We start from the raw sequence: 15,887 nt of genomic DNA, 5'->3' as shown, positions 1-15,887 counted from the left end.
TGATCCCAAACTGGGCTTTGGCTCGACATGAATCTGAGCTTCTGCTCCTATGTAGACCACGTCTGTCACTTGCCGGGGGCCATCAGGAAGGATCAAATGAGACCTAGCTTAACACAATTCCTGTTTCATCTTATTGTGGTCATCATTATAAATATTTAAAATTTACTGAGACCCATTTTTCTCCCCAGCATAGGATCTTGAATTGTGTTCCATGTGCGTTTGGGGGAAAAAGTATTCTGTTATTGTTTGGTGGGCGATACTACAAATATCAATTGATAAAGCCAACAGGGCTTTTTAAGGCCCCTATTTTTACACTGGCTTCAGCTACTTGCTCTACCAATTACTAAGAGGAGTACTGAAATCTGTAAGCCTCTATATTTGTCTATTTCTCCTTTCAAGTTTTTGTTTTGTAGCTATATTGAAGGCATATCAGAGACAGGACATCCTATCGATAAACCGGTCCCTTTATTCCTATTGTATCAGGGATAGCATTTGCTGTCACGGTGGCCAAAGGGCTCACAGAAGTAGCTTAATGGAGGAAGGCTGTACCTTGGCTTGTGTGTCCACCATGCTTGGGAGGAGACAGCTAGTGCATGGCAGTGAAACTTGAAACCAGGGCTCTGCACATCTTCAGGGACTAGGGGACAGACAGGGAACCAGAACAGAGCCAGGCTATACCCTCAAGGCCCACCCCAGTGGTCTGTAACAAACAGCATCAAGGGCTCTGTAATTTCCCTCACAGCATCACCATGGGGACCAGGTATTGAAACCCAGGAGGCATGGAGGACATTTCACAGTCAGCCATGACACCCGGCAGAACTCCTCTTTCTCCAAGCTCCTTTTATCTGATACCGACGTAGCCACTGATTGTGCTTATGAACAGTGTTTGTATTGTATGCTTCCCCATCCCTTTACTGTCTACCTGACTACATACTTACCATAGTTCCTTCTGGACAGCCCAAAGTTGGCACTTGCTCTATTGTATCTGTGCACTCACACATCTCACGGACCATCACTCCTCCTCTCTCTATTCCCTTCTTCTAGGTGAGCTATTTTTAAATATCCCCACGTATCTTCAGTATGGGCTCATTAGCAAGGAGCCTCGGTGCTTCACTTGAGTAGAGCTGCTTCAGCATTGGCAATGTGCGTCTTTAGCTCGCCTCACCTGTCACCCTCACCTGTTACCTACACAAAGGAGGAGCGCGAGCACAGTGCACCTCGACTTCCCACCTTCCATCTTCTGACTACTCTTATTAGATAGCTTGCTTCTCTCCATATATATGTTATAACCTTTAATGTGTCATTATTATTTTGCTTTAAATATATAACTATATTTGAAGTGAATTTTAAAGTCAAGGTAGTAGCCTTTTATATATTTATTTACTTGTATTTACCATTTTGGGCTCTCTTTATTTCTTTAGGTACATTTAAGTCTCTACTTTTCTTTTTTTAATCAATTTCTTCTTCTCAGGAAATTCCCTGTCACCTTTCTTATAGTAAAGATATGGTGGTGACAAATCCTGCAGTTTCTCTTGGCTGAAAAAGTCTGTATCCATCATCACTCTTGAAAGCTATCTTCACTGTGTGGAGAAGTTGGTTGACTCATTTTCTTTTCTCCAGCTGTTAAAGATGGTCTGCTTTTTCTGGCCTTCCTAGCAGTTAGTGAGAAACTGGCAGCCATTGTTCATCTTCGTTCCTCTGCATAAAATGCACCTTTGTCTCTCGCGGTGTTTACATTTTTCTCTCGGTCACTGGTTTTTAGCAATTTGGTTGTACTATGCCTCAGTGTCATTTTCTTTGTGTTTATTATTTAAGAGATTAATTTATAATTTATAATTTAGATATATAAATTGGGTATTTTCATCAACTTTGAAAATTCCAGTTTATTTTCTTCTAATATTTCTCTTCCCCTTTCTGGGACTCAGTTACATATATGTAAATCTACTTGGTACGCTGTTTCCTATAGAACACTGAAGCTCTTTTGGGTTTGGTTCTTTAGTTCTTTTTTTTTTCTGTTTCATTTTATGTAACTTCCGTTGCTTTTGTGTTCTAGTCAATAAAACTTTTTTTGCAGTGCAGTGTCTAATTATATATTACTCTATTATGGATTGATAATTTATATGGCCCCCTAAATTCAAGTTGAATACCTAACTTCCCTATATTTGTAGATGAGGCCTTTGAGACACAGTTAGGTAATGAGGGTGGCACCTGGTCTAAGGGAACCAGTACTCTCAGAGGGAAAGACTTCAGCCAGGGGTAGGGGCACAGGTGTGTAATCCTGCCACAAGGAAGAGCCTGAGGCAAAAGAATGAAGAATTCAAGGTCAGTCTGGACTAGAGACAGTGAGGAGGGAGGAAAGGGGGGGAGGGAAGGAGGGAGGGAGGGAGGGAGGGAGGGAGGGAGGGAGGGAGGGAGGGAGGGAGTACTCCATGAACACACCAAAACAGACCACAGCAGCATGAAGGCTTCCATTTGATAAGAACAAGAAAAAAAATCATACTGGTACTTTGCTTTCAAACTCAGCCTCCAGAACTGTTCATTGTATTCCTGTTTTTAAATCCTTGAGTATATCGAGCATATTTATAGGGGCTTCTTAAGGGGCTTGGGTGCTAATCTACCACCCCCGTCATTTCTGAATGTATTTACATGAACTGAATTTTCTTCTAGGAGTCACATTTTTCCTTGCTTCTTTGTTGTCTACTATTTTTGATTTTCTAGTTTTTCATGTGTGTGTGTGTATGTGTTGCTGGCTTACCTGTAGGTGCACCACACACGCCCATGCAAAACCCACAGAGACCAGAAGCAGGTGTTGGACACCCTGGAACTGGAGTTACAGACAGTTGTGATTGTGGGTGCTGGGAACCAATCCTGAGTCCCCTGCTAGAGCAGAAAGTACTCCTAACTATGGCGCCATCTCTCCAGCCCCTGTTGTCTACTAGTATGGACAGAATACCTATCATTGACAACGTCATACATCCGATGGTTAGAGTTCATTGCAATCCTTTACAGAGTATTGAGCATTGTTCTTCAGGCAGTTACATCAAGGTGGTGCCTTTGAGGCTTATTCTGTAACTCCTCTCTGTGTTAGGTGTCAACACAGGGCCAGATTCATGCGAGGGTTTAGTCACGAGCTACACCCATGTTTGCTTCTAACCTTTTTGAAGGCAGACATGGAGTCGCCTTTACTTTATACTAAAGCACATCCCTGTTGTGATCTCTGCCAAATGCTCAGGTTTCCAGTGAGATTCCTCATTCTGGTTAGTGGAAATTGACTCTGATCCTATGTGAATCAAGAAATTATTAAGATGGAACTTACTGAATGTGAATAGATAAAGAAAGGACAAGAAATTATTGGTGAATGGTGGCGTCCATCATCAACAAAATTAATACTGGAATGGAGGAAATGTTGAACTTTAGGAGCCCATAAGACAGCTAAGTGGAGCCACCTACCAAAGCTATGTATCTGTGATCTAAGAAGTGATGGCAGCAGAGTGGAGAAGTAGGAGTCGCCGGCTCATCACCTTTAGGAGCAACTCACAGTCACAAGGCATGCGTTCACATGGACATTGGAGTCTTGGAAAAAGGATAAGGTTGCCAAGAAACACAGTAGAGAACAGAACTAGAGCATCCTCCTAGACAGTGGCTCAAGGACAGGACTAGAGCATCCTCCTAGAGAGCTGCTCAAGGACAGGACTAGAGCATCCTCCTAGAGAGCTGCTCAAGGACAGGACTAGAGCATCCTCCTAGAGAGCGGCTCAAGGACAGGACTAGAGCATCCTCCTAGATAGCTGCTCAAGGACAGGACTAGAGCATCCTCCTAGAGAGCGGCTCAAGGACAGGACTAGAGCATCCTCCTAGAGAGCGGCTCAAGGACAGGACTAGAGCATCCTCCTAGAGAGTGGCTCAAGGAAGAGCCAGAGGAGGACAGAAGAGGCAGGAAGGAAGAGAGCAGGAGATAAGACAAGGAAAACCAAAGATGGGGGGTTATAGTGGCAGAAAGGGAAGGGTTCAGGGATGACATGGTCCATACCACCAGATGCTGACCAGATGCCATCTGCTGAGGGTCTCTTCTCAGCTCAGGAAGAACAGCCTTGGTGACCCAGGGGAGGTGGAAGCCAATGAGCTGACGAGTGAATGGGGGGGGGGATGAGGATGTTAACTCCTCTTCTAGAAATGTGGGGCAGAAGGGAAGGCTGGAGACAGTGTCACAGCTGAGAGATCTTTACGAGGGAGGGGATCCCGACACGTCTATTAGGTCAGAAGCAAGGCCAGCAGAGAAAGACATCCTCAGAGCAGACACAAGTAATGGAAGACCTCCCTTAGTCTCTACAGTGGCAAATCAGCAGGGAAGACATCAGTCATCCACTCCATCTTAAAGACAGGAGGGTGAAGCCCAATGTGGAGGAAATTTGCCACAAATCACGGAACTCTGGTGTTGACAGAGATTCTACCACCACTGACTTCCTGTACCAGAAGGCTCCGTTGGATCACCCTGGAGCCCCAGGCAGTCCTGCAGAAATCTAGACAAAGCAGTGTCTGGGTTGCCAAGAAGATAATGGAAGAAGCATTCTGGGAAGGGGTTGCTGTCGACAGAGGGATGGGGCAGAGGACAGAGCCAAGAGAAAGGAAAGACATCTCCACCCAGGCAGCAGCTGCTCCCAAATATGTCACAACTTGTCAAAGAGGCAGAAATAGAAGCAGTTTGGGGAGTGGAAGGGGGTGGGGTGGCATGCTATGGCTTCTGAAGCCATGAAGGGGTGGCCAGGAGAGAAGGGGACAAACAAGGAGGCTGAACAGAAGGCGAATACAAAGAACACGTGTCCCACAGTTCTAGTGAGGTTGAGCATAGGAAAAAAAACGAATTTAAGACAAAATGCACTAAAGAAACCTGTCTATCTGATCCCAGTGGTTCACCCTTTGGGACAAGACCTGCTTCAAGCAACCTACAGAGCACTCCTTCAGCTAGGAGTGTTCTCAGGGGTAGAGCACTTGCTTAGGCTTAGTGTGTATGCCAAGGCCTTGCCCTCTGTGCCCAGTATCAGCAGACCAACCCATCAACAGCAAACACAAAAGTAATGCCTTTCTACCCCACATTCCATACAGAGAATGGTCTGTGTGGGCACACTTCCTGTTTTGAAGGAAAGAGTTTAATTTGTATGCAGTAAACAAGAGGGAAAGAACAGATGGCAAGCAGCCCGTGGAGAACTCCACCATCCTGGGCACCTACAGGACCCAGCAAAAGTGGCTGGGGAAACCCTGGGGAAAGAATCATGATGAAGCTCCCAAGTGAGATTTCTAGGCAAAGCCGGACATTCTCTCCATGGATGTGTCCGGCCTCCACCCCCAAGGAGGGCATTTTCTGCTGTGGGATGATGGGATGAAGGACAGCCTCCTCCTCTGGGACTAGTTCACCTTCAGTCATTCTTGAGGGCACCATGTTTTTAACGCCCTTAGCCGTCTACTGTACACCTTGTTTCAGATCCCGGAGGCCTGCCTGCCCTAAGACAGGGAATCTGGAAGGACACATGAAATCAACATGGAATTTGAGATGGCGTAGGGCGGTCCTCACTCCCAGAGTCTGCTCTCAACAAGTACAAACAGCACAAGACAATTTGCCAATGTAATCTACCTTACACCCGTCGGCACTTCCTCCAGGTTGAGTGGAGGGGAAGGCCATCTGTTTGGATCACCAGGTCCAGTGGCTTGGTTTAGAGGTGGGGGGGGGGGGGGGGGGGGGGGGGGGGGGGGGGGGGGGGGGACAACGCAGCATCCTGCCCTGCCTCCTATCCTCCTTATCCATCTACTTCCCTGAAGTTGCTGTCAGCTTCGGCCACAACAAGGAGCTAAAGGACCCATTGTGACGGGGTGTGGCACACTCACAATCCTCACCCTCATCTCCAAAGGTCCCACAGGAGCCATGCCCTGGGTTCACATGGCCATGTGCTCTGCTGAGCCCTGCTCAGGTTATTTTGGTCACCAACTCTCTGCTTTGTCTCCAACAACCACCTCTCCTTGACCCCAACTCTCCTGGGACCCAAGCTCTTCCGCCTCCAGGTTTGCCCCTTTCCCCACCCCAAAGCCAAAGATTCTTAGAGGATGATCCTGGCTCTAGCTCCAGATTCCAGGCAGGGATGGCATTTCCCTGTGATCACCTGACACTTCGTCCTTATGGAAACAATGTGGTCCAAAGACTAGGGCCTCTCCCCACCCCAGATCTAAACTCTGATCTCGTGTGCCTCTAAATGTCTTGTTCTGAGGCCCCAGTCTCTCTTCTCATACTCATCCTGCCTCCACAACGGCTTCTCCTAGGATCTCCCTGAACTATCCCAAGAGTCACAGACATTGGTCTCGTAGTCCGCAAGAGCTGGGCACCCACCTGTGGCACCCTTCCTCGCTTGCAACCAGCTCCCAAAGCCTGAGATCAGGCTTTCCAAGAAGAGACTCCCTTGGTCCCCCAACGCAAGTACGCAGCATTCTTAAACAAGTCCCTTTTCTAGACCTCTGTTTCCTTCTGTGTAGAGGAAAATGGACTAGCCAATCCTCAATTGCCCTGCAGTTTCAATGGCCTATGGTCCTGTGATCTGTTCACACCCCACTAAAAAACCTACCGTCTCATCAAATAGTGTTGATTTGTGCACATTGTATTTATGAATGATGACTGAAACATATACATATTATCAAGACTCGAGCCCCACATAATCCCAGTAAATAATTCTCAGAGACCTTGTCTAGGAAAGCAAAAAGGTGGGGCCTATTGGAGAGGTCAGAGGCTGCCCTCTCGATACCTTCTCACGCCTCTGTTCCCAAGCACATGAAACTCCAGAATGAGACCCTTGCCTTGATTTTAATCAAGCGACCTGGCAGCCCAGGTAGGCTCATCTGTAGGGACCAGAAAGGGTTGGAGGCCAGACGGCCATGGCCATGGCGGTGTGCAGCAGAAGGGGAAGCAACAGCAAGCAGGTGAAGGGGATTTCTGAAATCCGATGCTACCATGCAAATGAGGTCAGCCTCGCATGCAAATGGACAAAGTCAAGTTGAGATGGTCAGGGTGGGAGGCCAACAGGCTGGATCTGAAGCCCCAGCAGGAGATGGGGGCTTCCTCTGGAGAAAGCAGGACTGCCTGGGGAGGGGCCCCCCCATATGCCCACCCAGCAGGGGCGGGGATTAAGGTCGGATGCCCTGCTGTCAGGTCAGCGCTGATGGATCACCACGGATGGTGGAACACAAAGGCTGCTCTGTGCCTGGCACCAATGTGTTCCCGTCCATCAGAGGGCAGCTCGAGGGGTGCCGGGGTGTGGAGGAGAGGGACACCAAGGACTAGGCATGGCTCACAGGTTGGTGAGAGAACTAGGTGTCTAAGGAGCCACTGGGACTTTGAAAGATCAGAGAAACCTAAGTGATCCTACCACATCAGTCCCAAGAGCATCTTTGTCCCACAGTGGGGCTGGGCACGCTTGGGTCACCTTATTCAGACATACACAAAGACGTTTACGGACAAGGATTCCCAGGGACCTAGACACAACTCCCAGCATGCCCTCGCGTCCAGTGGTGTTTCCTGCACAGCCTTCGTCCCCACTCAAGGAGCAAAACAAAGTAGGCTGAACAGAGAAAGGAGAAAGAGAATAGATTTCTCCTCTGGGTTATGCTTGTCCTTTTTCTCGACTTCTCTCCTGTCACCCAGCACTTTCTGTCTTGGAAAGGTGAATGTGGGTACACCAATATCACTCAACTGTGACGCAGGGTGGCAGGTAGATGACATCTTAGTCATGTCACCCGGCACCCAGTGCTCAACACAGTCTCCTGACTGAAAGGATTCGGGGGAGGGTTCCCTCCCCTGGTCCTGATGCTGTGCTCCATATGGCTAAAGTGGATACCTGATTGGGAAGCACGAGACTAAGAGCAAGAGCGGGCACAGAAGCAGAGATATGGGAAGGACCAAGTAGGTCTTGTATTCACCGGGTGTTTTCAAGTGCTGGACACACACTCATCACACACACACACACACACACACACCTACTGACAGCTTGAAACATGTATGTTTTCCCAGTAAAATCCACCCTCCTGCCCAAGCCAATGGTTCAGTCCTTCATTGTCTTACTCCTGAACTACTGCTATGGGGTTTAGTAGTAATGTGATTTCCTTGTCTCAGTTTCCAAGTCCCTCCATGCCCAGCTGGGCCTCCTATATTTACAGGCTTGTTGTCAGCCACGCCCCCTCACCAGAACCCCGAGATCCACACAAACCAATCCATCTTCTCACCTCTTCGTGTCTTTATTCTGCTAGCTCCCCAAGACCTGATCCAGCACTTTTCCCCTCCTGAGCCCTCCACAAGGTTTAGCCTTCAGTGACTTTGCCATTTGTTTGCAAGTGATCCACGTTGTCTTTGTATGGTTTTATTTTTATTTTGTCTGAGACGGAGTCCCCCAACTAGCCCAGACTAGCCCAGAACTGGCAGTCCTCCTGCCTTGGCCTCTCCAAGTATGGAGTTAAAGGTGTATGCCACCACGGCCACCCGTCTCATTGGCTGTGGCATTACCAGCTTTGTAATGGAGCGTTCTCTAAGGGTCCAGGTTCTGCAGGTTCACCAGGGTCCTGCAAGCCGTCTAAGAACAAGTCCCTTCTGCTCCCAGTTCCAAGGAAGAAGACATTGTTTTGGGTTGGGTCAGATTGGGTCCCACAAGGACAAAAGACAGCATTTTTAGGTTTCAATGGCAACCGTGGCCCCTCCCCTCAACCTCCTTCTTCAGGGCTCACAGGACTGGAGTGCAAACTGAAGCAAGGTAAATTTTTGTTTCTTTTTTTTAAGGGGTGGAAAGTATGGTCTGGCCAAGTTTAGAACACACATACTGGGCTGCACTTTGTATCCATGAGTAAAGTCGCAAACTGAATTAAATGAATTAACGCCTCTCTCTGTGTCCCAATTTGCTGGGGGCTTTTATTGTCTAGCCTGTGCCCTTCCCACTTGTCCCCACCTTCAAAGGACAGCGGCGTTTTCTTGACTCTTCCCTGTGGCTTAAGGGAGGAGAGAAAGCTAGTCCTTTAAACCAAACCCCACGCAGCTCTCACCTCCACTAGGAAGTGAGTCCTCCCTGAGCCCCCACCACACATACCTCGATTTCCCCTTACTATCCTGACTGCTAGTCACAGGATGGCTCACACTTAGTGTGCAGGATCCTGAGGAAAATCCTGACCCATGGCTAAGAGTTTTTGAATTCCTAAAGCTACGGGTCAGTAGAACAGGCTGCTGCGTGACATCCTCAGGAAGAGGAGTCAGGAATCAAGAGGTGGGGTGGAAAGGTGGCCAGCAGCCCACAGCCCTTCTTAGAACTGTCCTCCCTGATCACCGATGCCTCCGCTGAGGTAACCACGAATGCAGCCGGAGATGAAATGGGAAGCCAAGCTCCCCCACCACGCCTGACATTCTAGAGTTGTATGATGCATTCAGAGATGGTGACTCGGGCAGGAAGGGATAGAAGAAGCCAGCCTGGCAGCCCAGCGGAGACACAAACAATACAAAGGACTATTCTTCTTACCACCCCATCTCCAGAGAGGAGTCAAGATGGTCCTAGAGTCAGAACAGGGCTGGAGCATCATTAAGGGGGAAAACATCAAGAGATGATTAAGAGTGACCTAGAGGGGAGACAGAAGACCAAATCGCTATTAACTGGGGGGAAAGATGACAATGCAGAGGCTGTGAGGTCTCATCCTCACTAGACACTGACTTCCCCTGGCCCCTACTACTTAAGAACCAACCCCCCTTACTTAAGAAGTCCTCAAGTTCGCTTGCCTCAATCTATGCCCAGCTACGTGAGACCTAAGAGAACACATAAGATCCAAATTTCTATGGAAACCCAACAATTGAACCAAATTGCCCTTCTGAGTTTCTTTATTCTGCCTCCATAGACCCTAAGTATTCACACACACACACACACACACACACACACACACACGCGCGCCCCAAATTTGGAGTGGTCCCGCTGTGGTGGGTGGTAAGCCTTTAGGGGTCCACGAGACTGGTGCAGTATGCTTTATGGTGCTCCCAAGCAGCAGAGAGTAGGCTAGATGGAGTCTGAGGGCCACTTCTAGCCCAAAGCCAACTCTTTCTTGTGTCCTCCTGTCCTGTCCACCAGCTGCCTTGGACCATGGAGGAGAGCAGGCAGGCGGCCGGGAGAGGAGTAATTGAAAGGAGCAGATGAGAAGGGGGAATACATCCACCCCCACCTTCCCTACCCCACAGGGGCTGTGGAGAAGGGAAAACTAATCAAATTACAGCCAACGGCCTCCCGACCCGAGCGAGCACAGGAGCCGCCTGGGCCAGGGGCAGGCAGGCAGGGTGGGGTGGGGGCGAAAGGAGAGGGAAGGGGAATCACTTGTAATCCACTGTAAACGTCTTGATGTGCAGCAACAGCTTAGAGGGGGGCTCAGGTTTCGGTGGCGTTGGCTATATTTATCTCTGGGTCCATGCCAGCAGGGAGGGTTTAAATGGCACCCAGCAGTTGGCGTGAGGGGCTGCAGGAGCTTGGGGGCCAGTGGCAGGAACAAGTCTTTTCCGACCCGATGGAGCTGTATGAGACATCCCCCTATTTCTACCAGGATCCCCACTTCTATGATGGGGAAAACTACCTGCCTGTCCACCTCCAGGGTTTCGAGCCCCCAGGCTATGAGCGGACTGAGCTCAGCTTGAGCCCGGAAGCCCGAGGGCCCCTGGAAGAAAAGGGACTGGGGACCCCTGAGCACTGTCCAGGCCAGTGCCTACCGTGGGCGTGTAAGGTGTGTAAGAGAAAATCGGTGTCTGTGGACCGGCGGAGGGCAGCCACACTGAGAGAGAAGCGCAGGCTCAAGAAAGTGAATGAGGCCTTCGAGGCCCTGAAGAGGAGCACCCTGCTCAACCCCAACCAGCGGCTGCCTAAGGTGGAGATCCTGCGCAGTGCCATTCAGTACATTGAGCGCCTACAGGCCTTGCTCAGTTCCCTCAACCAGGAGGAGCGAGATCTCCGCTACCGAGGCGGGGGCGGGCCCCAGCCGGTGGTAAGTGGCTGGTGCACCAGTCCCAGGGATAGGGCCAGAGGGAGGTGCCTGGTCAGCTTGGGCTGGAACAGGTGCAAAGCCAGGGCCCTAGGGAATCCCAGGACCCCTTTCATTGTCGGCTAGGCTTTCCCGAGACCTTCTGTGCTCATACTGCTTCCAGACCAGACAAAGGCAGTGGATAGTAAATACAGATGGGGGAGTGGAGGGTGGGGGGGGGGTGGACGGGCACAAGAGAGCAGAAGGGGGCCAGAAACAAGTCTGCGGTAAGGGCTTAGGAGAGCCCAGGTGAAGGTGAGGGCTGATTCCCATGATCGAGGCAGCATCTAAAAGGCCAAACCAAGTGGCCAAAGAAACCTGCTTTGTCCTGCTCAGAGGTCACCATAGTGAAGCATTGTGGCTTATCGCCGTTATCCTCAAAGTGAAGGCAAAATTTCCATCCTAGAAACCAGGAAAGACCTAGAAAGTAGGCTATCTGTGGAGAACATTCTCGGGTGGTAACCTACCCAGGAACCCAAGCAGAGAGCTGTACCTGAGGATGATTGTAGAATTGACCTTGGATCGTGGCCTTGTCTTGCAGGTGCACAGTGAATGCAACTCCCACAGCGCCTCCTGCAGTCCAGAGTGGGGCAGTGCACTGGAGTTCGGTCCCAACCCAGGAGGTAAGTGAATCCTGACCCTGGTAACCATGGCTCAAATCGCTTAGACCCTAACTAGGCTGGGCTAGTCCCTTACCTTATTCCATGTTCCAGTCACCTTCCTGTGGCTTCCTCGGGAAACTGCTGCCCTGAGGGCCCCAAACGGTGGGCTGGAAGCCCTGTACCTCCCTGTAGCCTTGACCAGCTGAGGAGTACTCACAGCCTCCAACAGCATTCAGGCCGGTGTCTGGTGGTTGACCTCAGGGAGAAGAGCCTGTCCCTGCCCCAGGGGTCCCTGGGAACTGCTGAGTCAGTGCTGCAAAACTGGGCCCGGTTCCCTAGGATATGCTATCCTGGCTTCTTCACCTTGGGATAGCCACTTCCAGAACCTAACTGCATCAGGGGATTTCAGAGAGAAAGTGCACACACAGAGAGCATGGGGTGTGCTGGAATGCTAGTGGCTGGGGGAACTCCTGACTCTCGCTCTCCTGTCCGTCTGGGAAAGCCTGTGCCATCTCAAGGGTCCCATGCCCCTTGCCCAGGAGACACTCCCGTCTTCTCCTTTCAGATCATCTGCTTGCAGCCGACCCTGCAGACGCCCACAACCTGCACTCCCTCACCTCCATCGTGGACAGCATCACAGTGGAGGACATGTCTGTTGCCTTCCCAGACGAAACCATGCCCAACTGAGTTTGTCTGCCAGGCTGGGTGTCCACGTTTGAGCCCCCAGGATGGTGTCAACGGCCACCACTTCTGCTGCAGGGGCCTTTCAAGCGAGGCTGTCCTGGTGCCAAGAAAACAGCCCCAGGTTGCCACAGGCCAGACTACCCACTCCCCATTAGTAAAAGGCTAACCCCCAGCCCAGCAAGGGAATGGATGCCCTTTTAGCTGACTCCTTAGAGCAGAGGATATCCCCTTCCAAGCAAAGAAAGATGGAGTCCAGAGAACCCTCTTGTGGATGTTCCCCAATGGGGCAAACTCAGGAGCTTTTTTAAAAAAAATCATAATATGTCTCTAATTCCACCCCCAAATGAGAGCCTGAGACAGCGCCCCGATCTGGACAAGCATGAACACCCGTTCTGATCTCTCCCTGATGCCAGGGGCTGGGCTGGGCCTGCCCTGAGTTGAGAGAGAAGGGAGAGGAACTACCCTGTTCCCAAGTCCCTGGGGGCCAAGCTTTTGCAGTGGATATTGGGAACCTTCCAGTGGTTTGTGTATTGTTTTGTTTTGTGTGTTGTTTGTAAAGCTGCCATCTGACCAAGGTCTCCTGTGCTAATATTGCCAGGGACAGGCAGGGAAGGGGGTGGGGGCTCTTGGGGCAACTTCTTTTGTTAAACTAAGCATTGTGTGTGGTTTTGCCAATTTTTTTTTTTTTGTAATCCTTTTGCTAACTTATTTGGATTTTCTTTTTTTAAAAAATGAATAAAGACTGGTTGCTAGAAAAGTGTCTGCAATGATGTATCGGGAGGGGAGACACTGACAACACTGGGTCCATATGCACAAGGCATGAAGGGGGGACTACTCGGGATGGGTTCCTGTGAATGGATCTGTGGTCCTGAACTGGTCATCAGACACAAGAGCCAGGCGCTGCACCGCTGGGAAAAAGACCGGATTCCTCAGAAATCCTGGGCACACCAAGGCAGAAGTACAAAGCACTCTATTGTACTTTATGTCAGACATCATTCACAGTCTGCTGTGTTCCAACTTACAGCCCAAGAGGTCCACTGAGCATGCTCACACTTTGTGCTCAGCCCACACGTAGGGTTAGGGGTGCAGAGCTGGGTTTGTGGGACTTTCCTCCCTCAGCCCTGTCTCTTCCCCCGGATCCACATAACCTTGAGCTCTACAGAGAAACAGGAGGTGGCTACACAGAGCAAATGGAGCCAGACACTGCCATGTCTTCATAGGACAAATAGCATGTCCCCTTACCGCCCTCTGCCCTTCCCTCCAAGCACAGGGATACTCCTGTCCTCACCTACAGCTCAAAGACAGGCGATTGTGCTGAGAGCTGAGAGACAAAGAACAAACCGGCGAAGCTATGATTCTAATCGTTCAGGAGGCTACTCTTTCAAAGACTGCCTTCCCTAGGGGAGACAGTTGGGTGGGAAAGTGAGAGCGAAGATCATAGCTGGAAACTGTGTACGGATTAACAGAGGTCAGGTCGGGCGGTGGTGGTGGCGCATGCCTTTAATCTCAGCACTGGGAAGGTAGAGGCAGGCGAATCTCTGTGAGTTCAAGGCCAGCCTGGTCTACAAGAGCTAGTTCCAGGACAGGCTTCAAAGCTACAGAGAAACCCTGTCTCGGGGGGTGGGGTGGGGGGACAGAGAAGGTGACAGGAACTAGAACGGGAAAGGACCAAGAACTCTGACTTCAACTTTACTAATTCCAGTTGTGTTGTGCCATTTGATTGGCTGACTGCAGATTGTTTCCTAACCATTTTGGACAGAGGATTCGATACATGGTACATCCCGGGCCCTCTACAGTTCTCTGGGACCCTTTGGCAACTGACATCAGCCAGTTTAAGAAAGCAGGCGCTGACAGTCATTCTACACTTGCTCAAGCTCAGATGGACCCCTCCCCAACTGCCTTCCCAACCTTGCCTGGACAGTATGAGGGAGACTCGGCAGAGCTTTGGGGAACTGGAGAGGGTGAGAAGGTAGAAAAGGTGGGTCCCATCAAAGTCTGTCTGCCTCGAATAAGTGATCATCCATCCTGGTTTATGTAATTTTCTTCTTTTTGAGTTCGTGTCATTGAATTAGTTTCCCAGGGAACCTGAAGAGGAATGTCTAAGTCTAGCCTTGATCTACTGTCCTTGGGATGAAATATGTGCCTGTGTTGTACCCCTACCTCTAGTCTAGTGTGCTCTCTTATAACCACAACACTCGACTGCGCAACCAAAAGGGACTCTCTGAGATTTGTGTCCTCTGTCCCAATGCCTCCCGGTGTTCTTAGGTGGGCACTGTCCCACTGACTTCAGCTGCAATGCATCTATCCCTAGTCCTCCCAGGCCCCTACAAGGGTCTAGTGCTAGCCAAGAGCAAGGGCATCAATGAATACCATAGAGTTCTCAGCTCCTGCGGTTGCTGGATATAGTGTTAAAGCCCATTCTTTTCAGTTACGCCAACTAGAAACAGATGCATATTCACACTTGAAAGAATGACCAGGTCGTTAGAATCAACAGAGCCCTGCACAGGCAGGTGTAACCATGGCTTGCAAGGCTTCAACTCACCACATGCCAGCACGGCCAGATGTGAATGACTAACCCTGCCATACAGGAGCCCAGAATATTTTCACAAAATTGATGTTATTAAGCGTAAGGGTTTCCTTAAATTAACAAATTCTCAACCTTCACAATAGAATTACAGATAACGCTCATGTTAATGAATAATGAGCTGGAGTTCTTTAGGGAAATTAACTTAAATTCCCTCAATCAGGGGAAGTAACTACGATAAATCAAACTGGGTTAATCAAATGTTGCCTGATAATGGACTTTAAGGAATACACAGAATGAAGAGGCAAGAATTACTTGAAACTGGCACGCCAGTGTGGATGTGGGCGCTTCCTGGTGTTTGGCTAATTATTATAAATTACAGGATGCTTGCAGCGCCATCTGTGCCCTCCAGCAAACATTCTCAGGTGTCTAACTTCCCGGAAAACCTTTTCACTGGTGGCTGCAGGTGTACTAGGTGGTTGGGGACAACTGGCGTGGAAGAACAATGGTAGGAGAGAGAGTCCCCTCAACTCGGGTGTCTGTTCCATGGATGAAAGGTCACCCTACTACCCCCTAACAAGTCATGTCCCATGCTCTTTAGTTTCCTGGTTTCAAAGGCTCAAGCTGGGGCACAGATGCCTAGGGGAGCCAGAGCACCACATAAGATTGGCCAAGGAGCCCAGTTCAGGCCTGAGAGGAACATATTCACCAGCCTTTGCTGACCTCCTCTCTGCACTCCCTTAACTATGGGTGAACACCCAGACCCAGACTCCTGGTCTCTCACTCTGTTTAGAACATTTCCAGAAACAGCAAAGGAAAACCTTCTGAGGACCCTTCCTTAAAAAGATTCTTCCCTGTTTTCTCCAAATGCTAAAGAAACACGATGGAAAAAAAAGCTGGGCGGTGGTGCACGCCTTTAATCCCAGGTAGATCTCTATGAGTTTGAGGCCAGCCTGCTTCCACAGCCAAGGCTACATGGAAGGAGGGAGGGAGGGAGAGAGGGGGGAGGGGGG

At 49.9% G+C, this 15,887-nt stretch overlaps 1 protein-coding gene across 1 annotated transcript; it reads left to right on the top strand.

Annotated features, from left to right (window-relative positions):
- The first annotated feature begins 10,557 nt into the window (after positions 1–10,557).
- Myog (myogenin) lies at positions 10,558–12,462 on the top strand. The gene is made up of 3 exons (XM_050147872.1): positions 10,558–11,028; positions 11,606–11,687; positions 12,232–12,462. The coding sequence occupies exons 1-3, from the start codon at positions 10,558–10,560 to the stop codon at positions 12,351–12,353; spliced, it is 675 nt and encodes a 224-aa protein (XP_050003829.1). The 3' UTR covers positions 12,354–12,462.
- Positions 12,463–15,887: the final 3,425 nt, after the last annotated feature.

The sequence above is a fragment of the Alexandromys fortis genome, unplaced genomic scaffold (assembly GCF_014885135.2).
Source record: "Alexandromys fortis isolate MF-2015 unplaced genomic scaffold, M_Fortis_MF-2015_v1.1 scaffold_58, whole genome shotgun sequence".
Classification (NCBI taxonomy): Eukaryota; Metazoa; Chordata; class Mammalia; order Rodentia; family Cricetidae; genus Alexandromys; species Alexandromys fortis.
Note: the sequence above shows the minus strand (reverse complement) of the source record. Positions and strands in the feature narration are given on the sequence as shown.